Here is an 18,359-nt window from a genome sequence, read left to right on the forward strand (position 1 = left end):
TTTTAACCAAATATATATAATGCTAAACCTAAAATTGAATTCGTTTTCATTAAGATATAAGTGAAACAATTGAGCTTCGTTTAATTGATACTCTTGTTACCTACTTTTTTTCTGTTTGTTTTTAATCTTTTATTTAACTTCTTTTCTTTTTAATTCCTATTAAGTAAATAATAATCATATCAACTAAATGAAGCTAAAAAAAATTTGCAACAACATATTGGGAAAATAATATAAATAATAAAAAAATTCGTTATTGGGAAGGTTTCCTTATCAATATTTCATTTGTCTCTGGTGAAATTCCTGGTGAGATGGTTTCTTCTGCTTCAATTCGCTATCTCAATCTCAGCAACAACAATGTCACTGGTTCAATTCCAAATTGTTCGGTTTCACTTGAAACATTAGATCTTTTAAACAACATGCTATCCGGTAGAATTCCATCAGAAACGGGAGTCCTGCTTTGAATTATTTGGTGGGGAAATCCCAAGCTCAATATCAAATACCACCGGTCTGCAATTCTTGTCCCGGCTGGAAACGTAGTAATTGGCCAAATTCCACCGGAAATTGGATGCTGCTTGAATCTAAAAACACTTGATCTTGGTGCCCATTATTTGGTGGGGAAAATTCCAAGCTCTAGATCAAATATCAGCAGCTTCACCAACTATAGTGTAGATAGGAATTCTGATTGTGATGAAGAGAGACACTTTGCCAGATACCAAACAGGAAAATTAGACAGAGGATTTGCAGAAAAATTTATTGCAGAGTGAACTCACCAGCGTAAAGCTTCCAATTTGTGAAGATTTTGCTGTAAATAACTTGTGAAGACTTTGAATCTATATATGGTCTTTCGATCTTGGTATAAAAAAAAAAAATCTGTCATCTACTTCTTCTGTCTTAAGCTTTACGTGCAAACAATCATCCAACTTTTTTATGAAATTTCTGTCAAATGCTGTGATATAAAAACATTAGAATAAATTAAAACACAAGAACAAATCAGCAAATCAGGTTCTTTTTGTGGTTCTAATGTTTATGAATACTTAAATCATCCGTTACCCTTTACCACTAAATAAAAGCACTCCATTTCCTTTTGGAAAGAACCAAATCTTCTACTTCTTACCATCATCACCATCATCTCTCCTTGTAAATTTCTAAACTCTTGCTTGAGACAGGGTTGGAGATGACAGATTAATCTGCAAAAAAAAAAAAAAAGGCTTATAGCCCCTGAGTAAGGGTTTGGGTAGAAGGCCTAGAAGACTTATCCATCTTAATTTATTGAATCGGGTCCATAGTATGGTCAATAAAGCTATCTAAAAGCAACCTGCAATGTAGAAAAATGGGGATGTAGGTCCAAATTCAACCACCCCATACTCTTCATCAGGTGTTCAAAATTGACTGGCAACTTCTACAAGTCAATATCATGGGTTTCTCAATGTAATATTTTCCCTGAAAAATCTTCAATAGTCTCCACCACCATCTCTATACACTCAAAATCTGCTTCTCCGCACCCTAATCTCATCACCTCAATAGTTCAAAAAACTCTTTGTTCTTTTATAAATCCGTGTTCGTCTAAAAGCTAGGATGCAGATCAGATTCATGCACACTCGATCTTCTTCATTTCAAAGTTAGTCTGGTTTAGTCTTTTGAGCAGTTTGTTATCCAGAGCTTTGAGGCCAACATTATTGGTCTTGGATTGATTATTTATTAGTCTCCAAGCTCAAGGCATCCTTTCCCCGTTAAAAGATCTTCTTGTAAAATGTTCAACAAAAGAGCTAAAGCACACTCGCTGTTGTTCATGTTCATGTTTTTATTAGTACTAAATTTTAGCTTGTCTCAGGGCGATGAACTCGAGCTGCTCTTATCCTTCAAATCTTCAATCAATGATCCGTCTGGCTTCCTCTCCAACTGGAATTCCTCTATCCCGTTGTGCATGTGGCATGGAATCACTTGCAACAATTTTTCGAGGGTAAAGGCAATTGAGATCATTGAAAAAAACATTTCTGGGTCAATTTCATCCTCAATCTTTCATTTGTCAGAGATTGAGACTATCGATCTTTCGACTAACAAACTCTCTGGTGAAATTTCTTGTAACATCGTTTCTTCTGCATCACTTCAATATCTTAATCTTAGCAATAACAATTTGACTGGTGTAGTACCAATCTGTTCAATTTCATTGGAAATATTGGATCTTTGGAATAACTCCCTTTCAGGAAAAATTCCACCACAAATTGGAGTATGTTGGAATCTAAAAGAACTTGATCTTGGTTTCAATTATTTGGTAGGGAGAATTCCAAGCTCCATATCGAATATCAGCAGTTTGCAAAGATTGACTCTTGCTGGTAACGAATTGATTGGTCAAATTCCACGTGCAATAAACAAAATGAAGAGCTTGAAGTGGATTTACTTTGGCTATAACAACCTTTCTGGTGAAATTCCACAAGAACTTGGTGATTTGGTTTCTTTGAATCTTCTTAATCTTGTCTACAACAATCTTAGCGGACAAATTCCATCCTCACTTGGAAACCTTAGCAATCTTCAACACCTCTACCTCTACAAAAACAAGCTTACAGGTTCACTTCCTAGATCCATTTTTGGCCTCAAAAAGCTTATTGAACTTGATCTTAGTCATAATCATTTATTTGATGAGATCCCACAACTCATAATTGAGTTGCAAAGCTTGGAGTTTTTCATCTACTCTGTAATAACTTCAACTGCTTGATCTTTTATCGAAAAGCTTGACTAGAGAAATTAATTCCTTCTTTGATCTGCTGACATTTAGTCTACTATAAACTGCTTTCAGGGAAAATTCCACCACAAATTGGAGAATGCTCGAATTTGGAAAACCTTGATCTTAGTGACAATTATTTGGTGGGGAGAATTCCAAGCTCCATATCAAATATCAGCAATTTGGAACTGTTAGATCTTTCTGGTAACAGTTTGATTGGCCAAATTCCATGTGCATTAAGCAAAATGAAGAGCTTGAAGTGGATTTACTTTGGTTATAACAACCTTTCCGGGGAAATTCCACCAGAACTTGCTGATTTGGTTTCTTTGAATCATCTTTATCTTGTCTACAACAATCTCAGTGGACAAATTCCATTCTCGCTTGGAAACCTCACTAATCTTCAATACCTGTTCCTTTTCGGCAACAAGCTTACAGGTTTGCTTCCTAGATCCATTTTTGGCCTTAGAAAGCTTATTGGACTTGATCTTAGTGATAATTATTTATTTGGTGAGATCCCGGAACTCATAATTGAGTTGCAGAGCTTGGAGATTCTTCATCTTTTCTACAACGACTTTACTGGTAAACTTCCAAATGCTCTAGCATCTTTGCCTCGTCTTCAAGTGATTGATCTTGCATCAAATAGTTTGACTGGAGAAGTTCCTTCTTTGATCTGCAATATAAGTTCCGTCGAAGTCCTTGTCTTAGCTGATAACAACTTAAGTGGAATAATTTCACCATGTCTAGGAAACTTCAGCAAACGTCTTACAATCTTAGATTTGTGGATGAATAGTTTTCATGGAACCATTCTTGAAACATTCAATGAGGATTGTGGGTTGAGGAACATCAACTTCAATGGCAATAAATTGGAAGGGTCTTTGCCACGATCCTTGGTGAATTGTAGAAACCTGGAAATGATGGATGTTGGTGACAACAAGTTGAATGGTACATTCCCCTATTGGTTGGGTAGTCTGCCGGAATTACAAGTTCTTGTTTTACGGTCAAACAAATTAGGTGGTGTCTTGCACAGTTCCAAGACCATCCACCCCTTTCCCAAGTTACGGATTCTTGACCTTGCTAACAATGGATTCACTGGTCCTTTGCCCCAAGGTATGATAAAGAACTTGAAGGCCATGATGAATCTCAACGAACAACAAAGTTCTTTACAATATATGAATGGAAGATATTATAAATATGTTGTCAATTTGACAGTGAAAGGATTTAGCATCATTGCTAATATTCCGACAATATTCACAAGCATTGACCTCTCGAATAATAACTTTCATGGAGAGATTCCAAGTGTAATCGGAAAGCTTAGATCACTTAAAGGGCTCAACCTTTCTCATAACAGCCTTAGTGGTCATATCCCCACATCAATGGGATATTTATCTAGTCTAGAATGGTTAGACCTCTCCTCAAACAAGCTCATTGGGAAAATCCCTAATGAATTGACAGATATGACATTTCTTGCCTTCTTAAATCTTTCACATAACCAACTCACAGGACCAATTCCTCAAGGCAAACAGTTCAGTACATTTGAAAATGGCTCATACGACGGAAACTTGGCACTTTGTGGCTTTCCATTGTCAAAAGCTTGCAATGAAGATGGGAGGGAACGATCATATCCATCATTCTCAAAAGAGGCAGATGACTCAGAGACCAAGATCAGTTTCGGCTGGAAAATAGTGTTGATAGGCTACGGATGTGGATTGATATTTGGAGTCATATTTGGATATGTTACATTCAGAAATGGTGAACCAAAGTGGTTTATAACATTGTATGGAGTCAAATATCATCGAAAGGGAAGAAGATGCTCACGGAACTAGTCAATGCAGATGACTTTGGATGTTATTGCAGCAAGTGTTTCTTTGTGCTCAGTTGCAGTTGTTTTCATGGACATGTCTTTGTATTTTTCTATAAGTATTAGTAATTAATGTCATTAAATAGCCATGTGTTTCATCAGCAAATACATGACAATAAAGCGTGGTTGCTGCTTTTGCTTAATGCATGACTTCTCTTTCAATTTACTTTTGATAATTTATTCTTACATGCAACTGTACAAAAAAATCTCATTCTGTTCTGTGGAAAAATCAGCTCCCATTGCTTCATGTGTTAAAAAATCTTTGAAAAATTAGCTCTTCAAAAACATTTATATAAAAAAGTGCACATCATTGAAGCAGATTAAGGTTTCTTTGGTTATGGTGTTCTTCTGTAAGACTTTCGATGTCCCCTAGTAAAGTTTCCAAGCTGGAAATGTCTAGTTTATGTTGCCACCTCTTGTCTGCAATACCCTTTCAAATTTCAGTTTAAAACAAAAGAGTTATGCGTTGGATAATGAAAATAAGCTTCAGCTTTGACAGTCACTGAGTTGTATAACCATACATCTTAGAAATTACAGATAAATCTATGGCTAATGTTTTTAATGATTTTAAATTGAGTAGGAAGATAAATGAAACTTTAATAATTTGAACAATTATTTGAATGCGTATAATACCTTGAGATGATCAAAGTATTAAATGCCAGAACTATAGAAATTTCTAGAGAGAAAGAATCTGAGATCCTTATATCAGTACTATGGTTTAGCAATTAAGACAATATCAATATTTAAATGATAAATAATTAAAAAAAGATAATAATGTGAATAAATATTGGCCTTAGATTTAATTGAATGTGCATCAATCATTGTAAGATGAGGTAGTGGAAAGAATCCTTTCCCTACATATACAGTCTATATATATTCAAACTATTAAATACATGAATTAACTTTGGAAAAAAATTGGCAATCAAACAAAAAGATAGAAAAAGATGTGTGACTATTAACTAATTGTGATCCATATTTAGTAATTTGGGTTGTTAATTTCAATTTCAAGTACTTTTTATGCTGATACGTTTTTATGATTCAAAATTTCATTTATTCTCAATGAAAGAGTACATCCTTAAAATTTTTCGGAAGAGAAACTAAGCTCCTGCAAAACTTATTACAAAAAGGAATTAATCTATTCTAGGAAAGCTAAGATGTGCTTTAAGCAATAATTAATTTGGATTTGGTAAAACCAATGTGAAGAAACTCCAAAAGTCTTCAAAGGTAGGCCCTGTCAAAGCCAAGAATTTCTTACATGTCAGAAAAAAAGCAATAAATGCTGAAGAAAAAAACAGATTGAATAATATTCCACTAGGATGCTTCGTTTCCTCAGCTAGCCCAATGAAGTCACACCAAGCAATTTCGACCTTAGCTAAATCTAGCCCACTGAATAATATTGTTCATGTTCGCATTATTTTTGTTACTACAGTGTAGCCTGTCTCAGGGTGACGGAGTGAGCTGCTCTTATCCTTCAAATCCTCAATCAATGATCCTCGATCAATGACAAAGTTTAGTAATATGCAGTTATAAAATATCCATGTATTTCATCAGCAGATCATATAACTAATGATCAGCTTAGAAATCCTTTACTCAGAGAGATGCTAGGATTTTGTTTTGTGATTAAGCATCCTTAAGTCAACTATAGGGAGGAAATTAAAAGAACGAATTAGTAAAATATAGTGTGGATAGGAATTCTGATTGTGATAAAGAGGGACACTTTGCCAGATACCAAACAGGAAAATCAGATAGGGAATCAGGAAAACTTATTGCAGAATCAATTCACCAGCATAAAAAATAAATTTGTCATCAACTTCTTCGGACCTAAGCTTGTTTTGTTCTTTTTTTTGCTTACCTAATCATAAGAATTTTATTAATAGCATTTAAAGACAGTACATGGAAGATCCATGGGGTCCCATGGGTAGAGGACAGTGCCATATCGTTTTTTAGCTTACAGACCACTACACATAAAAAAAGGATAAGCATACATAGGATCACCACTGAGAAAGACTACCATACATCATAGCACAAAGACTCAAGCAAAATAGTATATACATATCACCAATAGGCCGAGAACATAAATACCTTATCTGCACCAGATTTTGCTTTAAGTGCGAACAATCATCCACCTTTTGAAATATCTGGCAAATGCTGTGATATAAAAACATTAAAAAGTGGAATATGAACAGAAAATAGGCAATTTAGAATTAAAAAAAAAAAAACAAAAGCAAGTCAGCAAATCATGTTCTTTGCATGATTCTCAGGTACATGAATACTATAGAGTGGATAAGAGTTCTGATTGTGATGAAGAGATACGCTTTCCCAGATACCAAACAGGAAAAGTAGACAGAATTTGCAGGAAAACTTATTGCAGAGTGAACTCACCGGCATAAAGCTTCCAATTTGTGAAGATTTTGCTGTAAATAACTTGTGAAGACATTGAATCTATGGTCTTTCCATCTTGGTATCAAAAAAAATAAACCTGTCGTCAACTTCTTCGGTCTGAAGCTATACGTACAAACAATCATCCACCTTTTATGAAATTTCTGGCAAATGCTGTGATATAAAAATATTAGAATAAATTAAAACACAAAAACAAGTAAATAAATCAGGTCTACACCTAAATATTTGACTTATTGATTACTGCATGATCCCTATCTTAAAAACGGAGTTCAATCTTCCTTCTCCCGATTATAAAAAAAAATCAGTAAATCACGTTCTTTTTGTGGTTCTAATGTTTATGAATTCTTAAATCATCGTTATCCTTTACCACGAAATAAGAGTACTCCATTCGCTTTTGGAAAGTGCCAAATCTTCTACTTTTTACCGTCATCTCTCCTTGTAAATTTCTAAATTCTTCTATTTGAGACAGGGTTGGAGATGACAAAGATGTGAGATGAATGTGGAAAAAAAAAGGATTAGAGCCCGTGATTAAGGGTTTTGGTAAGAAGACCAAGAAGACTTATCCATATCAATTTATTCAATCAGGTCCATGGTATGGTCAATAAAGCTATCTAAAAGCAACCTGCAATGGAGAAAAATGCGGATGTAGGTCCAAATTCAACCACCCCGTATCCTTCATTAGATGTTCAAAATTGACTGGCAACTTCTACAAGTCAATACCATGGGTTTCTCAATGTAATCTTTTCCCTATAAAACCTTCAATAGTCTCCACCACCATCTCTATACGCTCAAATTCTGCCTCTCCCCACCCTAAGGTCATCACCCCAATAGTTCAAAAAACTCTTTGTTCTCTTATATAAAAGCATTAAAAAGTGGAATATGAATAGGAAAAGGACTTTAGGCAATTAAGAATTAGTAAAAACAAAAAAGCAAGTCAGTAAATCAGCTTAATGATCAAAGTTGAAACTCTTTAGGTAGCGTTTAGTATGAGACATTCCATGCAATGTGTCTAATTAAATTACATTGCAGTATTTATTTTGTAACAAACCACTGCAATATAAGATTACAATACAATCACATTACAATCAATAGATATAATGTGATTGCAATCCAAAACCAATGCAATTAAATTGCATTGCGCTCTGCAAATGTTATTAAAGATATTTTTACCCTTCAATTTTGTTGTTTTGTTAAAAACATTTTGCAATGTTATAATTTGTTTTTATATATACAGATTTTGAATGATGTCTTTTTATTATTCTTAGTAGTTATGGTGACTGTTAATAAAATTTATATTCTTTTAAAAGAAAAAGAAATTAAAATATAATATATAATATAAAAATTATATTAAGAAATGAAAATAAAATATATGATATTAAAAATATATATAAGAGATGATATTATATAAAAATTAACAATAAAGAATACAAGTATATTAAATTTGTATTTTAATAAATAAGGGTAATTTTGAAAATTGATATTATATTCATAACAAATTACTTGTAAACCAAACGCTGCAACGTTATTTTCTCTACATTTTGATCATTATTTTACTTATATACCAAATATTGTAATATTATCTTCCTTACAATTATATTACTTACAATCACATTACCTATAATCACATTGCATTATAAAGTACCAAACACCGCCTTAAAATAGAGCTGATAGCTTTTTCAATCAGCAGCATTGCTGATATGATCTAGTGCGAAACTTTAAAGTCTTGTGCAATTGTCATGTCTATTATCCTTTTTTATTACCAGTAAGATTCCATTTGCTTTTTGGAAAGTGCCAAATCTCCTACTTTCACCTTCAAAATCTGCTTTCGTTTTTTATCCAACACCTCGAATTTCCCAATCAATTTCGAACGCCAGATGAAGTATACATAGTCAAAAGTAAAGCATTGGCATTGACATAAAGCACAAAAGTGGGGTGATTGAATTTGGACCTATACCGATTGCAAGTTGCTTTAGATAGCTATATTTTCCACAAGAATCTCACCTCCCAACCCTGCTTCATAAAACTTGTGTAACTCATTATCTTATTTTCTAAGTTATCTAAAGGATAAAATGTTTAAAGTAACAATTCCCAAAGTATAACGTATCAAATTTATTAATCTTAAAATTAAATATTTTATTCTTGACGTAATATTTTCTCTATAAAACGTTCAAGAGCCTCCACCACCATCTCTATACACTCAAAAATCTGCCTCTCCCAACCCTAATATATATCATCACCTCAATAGTTCAAAAAACTCTTTGTTCTAACTTAAATCCATGTTCTTCTAAGAGCTAGGATGCATATCAGATTCATGCCACTCGATCCCTTCATTTCAATGTTTTTTGGTTAAGTGTTTTAAGCAGTTTGGTATCCTGAGCTTTGAGGCCAAGATTGTTGGTCTTGGATTAATTGCTTTTAGTTTCGAAACTCAAGGCATCCTTTTCCTGATAAAAAAATTTCTTGTAAAATGTTTAGTAAAAGAGCTAAAGCACAATCATTGTTGTTCATGTTCATGTTTTTATTTGTACTACATTTTAGCTTGTCTAAGGTTGATGAACTCGAGCTGCTCTTATCCTTCAAATCTTCAATCAATGATCCATCTTGCTTCCTCTCCAACTGGAATTCCTCCACCCCATTGTGCATGTGGCATGGAATCACTTGCAACAATTTTTCTAAGGTAAAGGTAATTGAGCTCATTGAGAAAAACATTTATGGGATAATTTCATCCTTAATCTTTCATTTACAAAGATTGAGACTATCGATCTTTCAACCAACAAATTCTCTAGTGAAATTCTTGGTAAGATGGTTTTTTCTGTGTTACTTCGATATCTTAATCTTAGTAACAACAATTTGACTGGTGCAATTCCAAACTATTCAATTTCATTGGAAATATTGGATTTTTCGGATAATAGCCTTTCAGGGAAAATTCCACCACAAATTGGAGTAGTATGTTCAAATTTAAAAGAACTTAATCTTGGTGGCAATTATTTGGTAGGGAGAATTCCAAGCTCCATATCAAATATCAGCAGTTTGCAAGCCTTGACTCTTGCTAGTAACGAATTGATTGGCCACATTCCTCATGAATTAAGCAAACTGAAAAGCATGAAGTGGATTTACTTTGGCTATAACAAACTTTCTGGTGAAATTCCACAAGAACTTGTTGATTTAGTTTCTTTGAATCATCTTAATCTTTTCTCCAACGACTTTACGAGTAAAATTCCAAATGCTCTAGCATCTTTGCCTCATCTTCAAGTGATTGCTATTTACTCAAACAACTTGATTGGAGAAATTTCTTCTTTGATCTGCAATATAAGTTCCATTGAATTTCTTGATCTATGTGATAACAACTTAAGTGGAACCATTCCACCATGTCTGGGAAACTTCAGCAAAGGTTTTTCAATCTTAGATTTGCAGATGAATAGTTTTCATGGAACTATCCCTGAAACTTTTGGTGAGGACTGTGGGTTGAGGAATCTCAACTTCAATGGCAATAAATTGGAGGGGTCTTTACCACGATCCTTGTTCAATTGTAGAAACCTGCAACTGATGGACATGGGTAACAACAAGTTAAGTGGTACATTCCCTTATTGGCTGGATCCTCTGCCAAATTTACAAGTTCTTGTTTTACGATCAAACAAATTGTGTGGTGTCTTACAAAGTTCCAAGACCACCCATCCCTTTCCAAAGTTACAGATTCTTGATCTTGCTAACAATGAATTCACCGGTCCTTTGCCCAAAGGTATAATAAAAAACCTGAAGGCCATGATGAATCCCAACCAACAACAAAGTTCTTTGCAATATATGAGCAGAAGATTTTAGTTTTATTATGTAAATTTGACAGTGAAAGGATCTTACATTAAACTTCGTATCTTGCCAATATTCACAAGCATTGACCTCTCAAACAATCATTTTCATGGAGAGAAACCATCAATATTCAACAATTCCAAATATTATTGGAAAGTTTAGTTCACTTAAAGGGCTCAACCTTTCTCATAATAGTCTTAGTGGTCATATCCCAATGTCAATGGGAAATTTGACCAGTCTCGAATGGTTAGACCTCTCTTCAAACAAGCTCACTGGTCAAATTCCTGACCAATTGAAAGATATGACATTTCTTGTCATCTTAAATCGTTCACATAACCAACTCACAGGACCAATTCCTCAAGGCAAACAATTCAATACATTTGAAAATGGCTCATACGAAGAAAACTTGGCACTATGTGGTTTTCCATTGTCAAAGTCTTGCAACAACAATAGGAGAAAACAATCATCTCCATCATTCTTGAAAGAGGCAGATGACTCAGAAACCGAGATCAGTTTTGGCTGGAAAGTTGTGTTGATAGGTTACGGTTGCGGACTGATATTTGGGGTCGTTATCGGATATGTTACATTCAAAAATGGTGAACCAAAATGGTTTGTGACATTGTATGGAGTCAAATATCATCCAAAGGGGAGAAGATGTTCACGGAACTAGTCCTTGCAGATGACTTTGGAAGTTATTGCAACATGTGTTATCTGTGCTCAGTTCCAGTTGTTTTCATGGACATGTCTCTGTATTTTGCTGTAAGTATTAGTAATTGCTATGATAAAATAGCCATGTGTTTCATCAGCAAATACATGGCAGTCAAGTGCGGTTGCTACTTTTGCTTAACGCATGACTTCTCTTGCAATTTGCTTTTGATAATTTATTTTTACATGCATCTGTATTAAAGAATCTCATTTTTGTTTATGTGGAAAAAAACAGCTAAACATTTACTAATTTCACCCATTTGAAAAACTAGGAAGGCTACTCTTCAAGAACATTTATATAAAAAAGTGCAGACCATTGAAGCAGTTTAAGAGTTTTACATAGTTAAAGAAAAGATTTAACTGATTGGAAATGGACGCAACCTTTGGGGTTAATTGGAGAGGGATACAGCTTCTTGACCAGGCGACTAGGAAAGGAAGCTTTGCAAGACTAGAAACCATTGAAGGAGGGAAACACAAAGCAAAAACTATAGAACAATATTATCACAATGCTGCTCAATACTACTCTGTTTCATAGATTTCGTTAGATTATTGTTACATGTGTTTTTTTCTGCTCAATTCCAGTTTTTGTCAGTCCATGGTCAAGAATTCATGGACATGTCTTTGTCTTTTGCTATAAGTATTAGTAATTGCTGTCATAAAATAACCATGTATTTCATCAGTATGGTTGCTGCTTTTGATTAATGCATGGCTTCTCTTGCAATTTGTTTTTGAATCTATTGATTAATCAAGGAATTTGTTTAGAAAACTGTATATATAACAAGGAAGTCAAATTATAATAATGCTGTGGAATGATAACACATGCATGCTCCAGCTCCGAACTATAGAAAATCCTAGAGACAAGGAATCTGAGATCCTTAGCGAGAAAGAATCAATACTATGATTTTTTTTTTTATATAATTAAGCATCCTTAAAGTCAAGTATAGGGAGCAAAAGAACAAATGTCCATAATATAGTGTAATTTCCTAAGTCAACTTACTGGGACCTAAGCTTTACGTGCAAAGAATCATCTACCTTTTGAAATTTCTTCCAAATGCTGTGATATAAACACATTAGAATGTAGAATATGAACAGAAAAAGGACTTGAGGCAATTTAGAATTAATAAAAACACAAAAGCAAGTCAGTAAATCAGGTTCTTTGCGTGATTCTCAGGTTTATGAATACTTAAATCAACTTATGCGGTGTCACTGTTTTCTATCCTCTTAAATTCAAGGGATCGTGAGTCTGGAGACAGAGCTCAAAGTATTTTCTTTTGCTTTTGCTTAATGCATGACTTTCTCTTGCAATTTTCTTTTAATGATTTATTCTTACATGCATCTGTACAAAAAAATCTCATTCTTTTCTGTGGAAAAAACAGCTACCATTTGCCTCAATGCTCAAAAAGAAAAAAATCTTTGAAACATACACTACTCTTCAAAAACATTTATATAAAATCATTGAAGCAGATTATGGTTTCTCTTGGGCTATTCATGTTCATTGAAACAGTTTATGTCGCCACCTCTTGTCTCCAATACCCTTTCAAGAGTTTTGAGATGGATAATAAAAATAAGCGTCAGCTTTGACAATCATTGAGTTCAAATCATACATCTTAGAAACAGATACTTGTTTACAGAAAATCTATGGCTAATATTTTTTATGATTTTGAATTGAGTATGAAGATAAATGAAAATTCATTAAAAATTAATAATTTAAACAGTTATTTGAATGTGAATTAATTACCTTAAGATGAAGTAGTGGAGACGATCCTTTCCCTACATATATAGTCTACATGGATGATCAAAGCATTAATTGTCAAAACTAATTTTCGAGAAAAAATGACAATCAAACATAAAGATAGAGAAAGATGCATGACCATTTATTAATTGTGATCCATATTAGTAATTTCAGTTGTTGTCGTTAATTTTACTTTAAAGAATTCTTTGTGCTAGAACATTTCTACCATTCAAAAATTTTATTTATTCTTTTAAATATATCAACTCGATGTGGGAGAATGTGTTCTTAGAATCTCTCAATAATGGAATTAAAGCTCAAAGATATTCCCAAACGTATTATAAAAGAAAAAAATTCATAAACGCCAACATGTGCTCGAGCAAAATTAATTTGGACTTGGTAAAACAAATTCCAAAAGTCCTCAAAAGTAGTCCCTATGAATGCCATTAAATGTCAAACGAAAGTTATAAATGCTGAAGAGAAACAGATTGAATAATATTCCACTAGGAGGTCACACCAAGCAATTTCAACCATTCATGTCTTTTTCTCCTCCCTCTGGAATCAATAACCATTCATATCTTTTTCTCCTTTTCCGTGTTTTTGTTCTTGTTAGTTGACTGTTCTAATAATCTTTTAGTAATAATGAACTCAACAATTTCAATTTCAAGTGTTGAAAATAGATGGCGTCGGAAGCAAAGACACGTTACTTTGAGGTCAAGTCAAAACAGGTGAAGTGACTCCAGCAGCTTATATGACAGAAAACTCTTCAGTAATTTTTCAGTCTCCAAGCTCAAAGCATTCCTTACATAGCTGTTAAAAAGGAAACTGGGACAGTTTCCTCATCAATCTTTCATTTGCTGAATATTGAGATTATTAATTCTTCCTCTAATCAAAACTCTCGTGGAATTCCTGGTGAGATGGTTTCTTCCACTTCACTTCGTTATCTCAATCTTAGCAACAACAATTTCACTGGTCCAATTCCAAATTGTTCAGTTTCACTCGAGGTATTAGATCTTTCAAACAACCTACTGTCTGGGAAAATTCCATCAGAGATTGGAGTTTGCTCGAGCCTAAAAACACCTAATCTTGCTTTGAATTATTTGGTGGGGAAAATCACAATCTCTATATCAAATATCACTGATCTGCAATTCTTGTCCCTGTCTGGAAACGTATTAATTGGCCAAATTCCACCAGAAATTGGACTCTGCTTGAATCTAAAAACACTTGATCTTGGTGCCAATTATTTGCTGGGAAAAATTCCAAGCTCTATATCAAATATCAGCGGTTTGCAATTCTTGACTCTGGCCTCAAACAACTTAATTGGCCAAATCCTCAGTGAAATAGGCCCATTGAAGAGCTTGAAGTGGATTTACATTGGCAATAATAATTTTTCCGGTAAAATTCCAGAAGAATTAGGTGACTTGATTTCTCTTATATAATTACATGAATCAAGCTAGGATATAAAAGATTCAACAACATAAAGCACATAAAAAAGCATCTTATATAATCAGGAGTAATAAATATATATATATATATATATATATATATATATATTGGTAAAATTTTAAGCAACAATCAATAATACAACGTTACAATCTATATTTGCGAACTACATGATAATTTTTTAATTTTTAAAGACTAAAATCATTAAGAACACATAATTAAAAAAAAAACATGACAAGTAAAACATCGAACTACATAACAAAAAAGAAAAAATAAGAATATAATGATAACTCATAGAAATTTGAAGAAGAAAATCTATAGATACTTAAAACATATGATCAAATAGAATAGAATTGAAAAAAAAAATACAAATATAAATAATAATGATAATAATAATATAAATAGAAAAAAAAGATGAAAAAAGCTTTACCTCTTCGTAATTTCACAATAAAGGACAAAAGAGAAAATAAAGACAAAAAGAAAGAGATGGAAAGAGGTGTAAAGAAATTTAAAAGGAAAAAATTTAAGAGTTAAGGTAAAATTAAATAGATTTATAGGGTCATTTTATTTTTTATTTGAATTAATAATTTAATAAAAAATTATTTCAGCCCATTAAAATATATATATAACATAGTGTAACTAGGGATGTTGATATGACATTAGTAATTTTTTTTGTATATATATATATCTTGATGCATATATACAATTAAACTGATTTGTGAGATCAGACAATTTTTTCATCACACAATCAGGAGACTATGCCTTGAAACAAAAGGTGGTTGTAACACCCCGTAATCTCGTTTAGTAGTCAATAAGACCTTATCGATAAGACGAAGGGTTACTTGATATAAATTTAAAGGTCAAAGAGCGGTTACGGGTGAAAGGAATATTTTAAAATATTAATATTTTATTAATTACGAAAATTAGTTTGAAAAAAAAAGAAGGGTATATGACTAATTTAAGTGGGAGAGAAGAAATAAGGAAGAATTTTGGAGAAAAACAACGGTAATTGTACCTGCGTAATTTTATTAAATCGAGCTAGCACGGTAGGTAAATATTTAAATATTATGATGATACCGCGTTGAAATGTAACTTTGATATTTTGCTTGTACACATGTAAGAGAAGGAAGATACAAGAAAATTAAAATTTTTATGCATATAAAAAGAACCAAATTTTAAAATACAAAAGTTAGAGAGTTGTGTTGTAAATAAATGAAGATGAGAATTATGTGCAATATGTGTTTAAAAGCAAATACGACAAAGGAAATAATTGGGTAGCCGTCCATGTGGAAATAAAAGAGCTAGAATATATATATATATTTTTTTAAAGCATGTGAAGGGTGTAGGGGCCAGCTAATGAAACAATGAAGGAATAAATAATAAAAAAAATATATTCATTTGTCTTTTATTTCCTTGCATCAGCCGGTTCTAGGGACAAGATAAAGGAATTAGGAGTCAAACAATTTTTAAGTTATGAGGTAGGGGCCGGCCAGCTAAGTGGTGATTGAATAAAAAAAAAAAAAGAGAGAAGATAGGAAGAAGAAATGTAGGGGGCCGGCCAAAACAAAAAAAAGAGGGAGAAAAGAAATAAAATAAAGAAAGGGGCTGACTTTCTTCCCCAAAATTTGCAGCACATAGAAACACAATTTAATGTTCTTTTATTTGCCTTGTATCAGCAGAGTAAAAAGAAAAGAAAAAGGGAGAGAGAGCTGGTGAGAAGGAGAAAAATTTATTTTCTCATGGCTGCTGCCGACAACCACTTAAGGGGCAAATAAAAGGGAGAAAGAAGCTAATTTTTTGAGAGAGGAAAGAAAAAGTGTAGCTGCTGGTTTATGAGGGAAAAAGGAAGAGAACTTGCTGCCGATTTTGAGAGGGAGAAATGAGGGAAATTGCTGTCGATTTTGAGAGGGAAAAAGAAAGAGACTTGCTGCCAGTTTTGAGAGGGAAAAAGAAAGAGTCTTGCTGCCGGATTCAGGAGGAAAAAGAGAGACAAAGAATCGGGAAAGAAAGAAGAAAGAAAGGTAAATATATATATATATTAAATATAAAAATATAGATATAATAATATATATCTACTAAAATAATAATAATAGAATAAGATGATAAGAATAAAAATAAAATAAAATAAAGTAAAGTATAGATATATATATTAATGGGTTTCAATGTATAGGAGAAATAAGTAACGGTGGAACACTGTGGTGGCAGGTCGAAGAAAAATAACGAACGGCCGGTAGGAAGAAATAACTAGATACGTTTACGAATTAATAGCGACGTAATATCCCGTTATTATGAGGTGAGTAGGGGGTGTTCGTTTTAAAATTTTCGTAAATATATACTTATATGTATGATTTATTTTAAACGCGAAAATTGTGGATATCATGTGCTGATAGAAATCTAAGGAAATTGTGGTTGCAAATTATGTTTAGAAATCGTTTTGAATATATATGTATAAATTATATGTAAAAAGTTTTGAAAATCGAGAAACAAGTCCTTCGCATTGTTTTACCTCAAAATTTGTGCCTTATATTTGTACAGTGTGCATCTATGATTATAATGCTTATTCACCATGTGAGTTATTGTTTCGAAATTCATGCACAAATTTTATTTTATGAAAATGATAATATATTTTATCATACCTTGTGTTGAATACTTTGGAAATAATTTTGAGACAAGCTTTTAAGGACATAACACAATTTCAAAATGGTTTTACAAACCGAGAGATTCGAGAGTAGGTCGGTTGTCACTTCGGTTAAGTGTGACACTCGTACACGAGTGAGCTCTAGTTAGAGAACCATTGGATCGTCGACGGGCGATTAGGCGTGATTGGGGCCACGGCCTGTGATATATGTATGCATGGCTAGGCCACCAGATGATTACGCGATTGCGACCGTTTGATTCTCCGATGTCGACCAACATTGTGAGACTACTATGACATGTGGGATCTGGTGGAGCGAGGCTCCCGGAGGTTATTACGTGGTAGCGGGACCACGGGTTTTATTTGATTTCCTACTTGAGACAAAAATCTCTTTGGGTTTTCAGACTCTTATTTCTGGCATGGTGAAACAAAATTATACAGTTTCTTGTAGTTTCCTCGCATTTATTATTACATGAATTTTACACTCGCGTGCGAGGCTATTTGCTAACTGTGTATAAATTTGGTTACTATTCACGGGAGCTTGACCAACTTTATTGGTTTGATTTGAGTAAAATGTCAATTGAGTTTGATGGCGGAAATCCTTTTATGTACGATTGTTTTAAAACAATATTTCAAATGATTGTCCTGAAAAAGGTTATTGATTTGTTTTTGAGGGGAAACTTTTATTTACTTGGTTGATTTACCACTTGAAATGATTACAATGCCTAAGAAATTTTTTGTTTTTCATATAAGGCACAAACATCCGTTTGAAATAAATTGTTTTTATAATTTTGCATTTTTAATATCAACTGATTTGTTGTTTGCTTGTTTTCCATCTACGCCTTACTCATGGAGCCGATGATCACTGAGTCTGTGAGACTCACACCCCTTTTTATTTCCCTTTTTGCAGACAGTGATCAGCCTAGTGCGTAATCATCGACGCGTACGGTCCACCGCAGATAGGTAAAGGTATCTCATAGCATTTTATCCCGAGTCGCTCCGTTGTTAGAGGTTGAGTTGTAGTACTCTGGTTTACTATGTAAACAAATATTAATTTTGATATAAA

General features: G+C 33.3%; 1 protein-coding gene, 2 long non-coding RNA genes and 1 pseudogene across 4 annotated transcripts; 3 read left to right on the forward strand and 1 right to left on the reverse strand.

Moving 5' to 3' along the window:
* The first annotated feature begins 1,443 nt into the window (after nucleotides 1–1,443).
* Nucleotides 1,444–4,720, forward strand: LOC18593347 (uncharacterized). Of its 2 annotated transcripts, XM_018124052.2 has the most exons (3): nucleotides 1,445–1,618; nucleotides 1,832–2,564; nucleotides 2,795–4,720. In XM_018124052.2, the coding sequence occupies exons 2-3, from the start codon at nucleotides 1,925–1,927 to the stop codon at nucleotides 4,540–4,542; spliced, it is 2,388 nt and encodes a 795-aa protein (XP_017979541.2). In that variant the 5' UTR covers nucleotides 1,445–1,618; nucleotides 1,832–1,924; the 3' UTR covers nucleotides 4,543–4,720. The 2 variants fall into 2 exon arrangements, with proteins under 2 accessions (XP_088664027.1, XP_017979541.2); XM_088807901.1 differs by having other exon boundaries at nucleotides 1,444–2,564.
* A 932-nt stretch (nucleotides 4,721–5,652) lies between these two features.
* Nucleotides 5,653–7,242, reverse strand: LOC148761377 (uncharacterized). The gene is made up of 3 exons (XR_016027630.1): nucleotides 6,960–7,242; nucleotides 6,660–6,725; nucleotides 5,653–5,808 (listed from the first exon to the last, which is right to left on the reverse strand). It is a non-coding gene; the product is annotated as an uncharacterized LOC148761377 (long non-coding RNA).
* A 1,944-nt stretch (nucleotides 7,243–9,186) lies between these two features.
* Nucleotides 9,187–11,535, forward strand: LOC148761378 (receptor-like protein 33; annotated as a pseudogene).
* Nucleotides 11,536–16,283: 4,748 nt separating this feature from the next.
* LOC148761379 (uncharacterized) lies at nucleotides 16,284–18,318 on the forward strand. The gene is made up of 3 exons (XR_016027526.1): nucleotides 16,284–16,679; nucleotides 16,864–16,951; nucleotides 18,204–18,318. It is a non-coding gene; the product is annotated as an uncharacterized LOC148761379 (long non-coding RNA).
* Nucleotides 18,319–18,359: the final 41 nt, after the last annotated feature.

This window comes from Theobroma cacao, chromosome 7 (genome assembly GCF_053813885.1).
Source record: "Theobroma cacao isolate CCN51 chromosome 7, ASM5381388v1, whole genome shotgun sequence".
Taxonomy (NCBI): domain Eukaryota; kingdom Viridiplantae; phylum Streptophyta; class Magnoliopsida; order Malvales; family Malvaceae; genus Theobroma; species Theobroma cacao.

Bases quoted from the DNA above. Each gene is read 5' to 3' on its own strand.
- LOC18593347 (XM_088807901.1), top strand. From the start codon at position 1,751: ATGTTCAACAAAAGAGCTAAAGCACACTCGCTGTTGTTCATGTTCATG. The intron at 2,565-2,794 runs GTTCACTTCCTA...AACTGCTTTCAG, and splicing joins CTACAAAAACAAGCTTACAG to GGAAAATTCCACCACAAATT.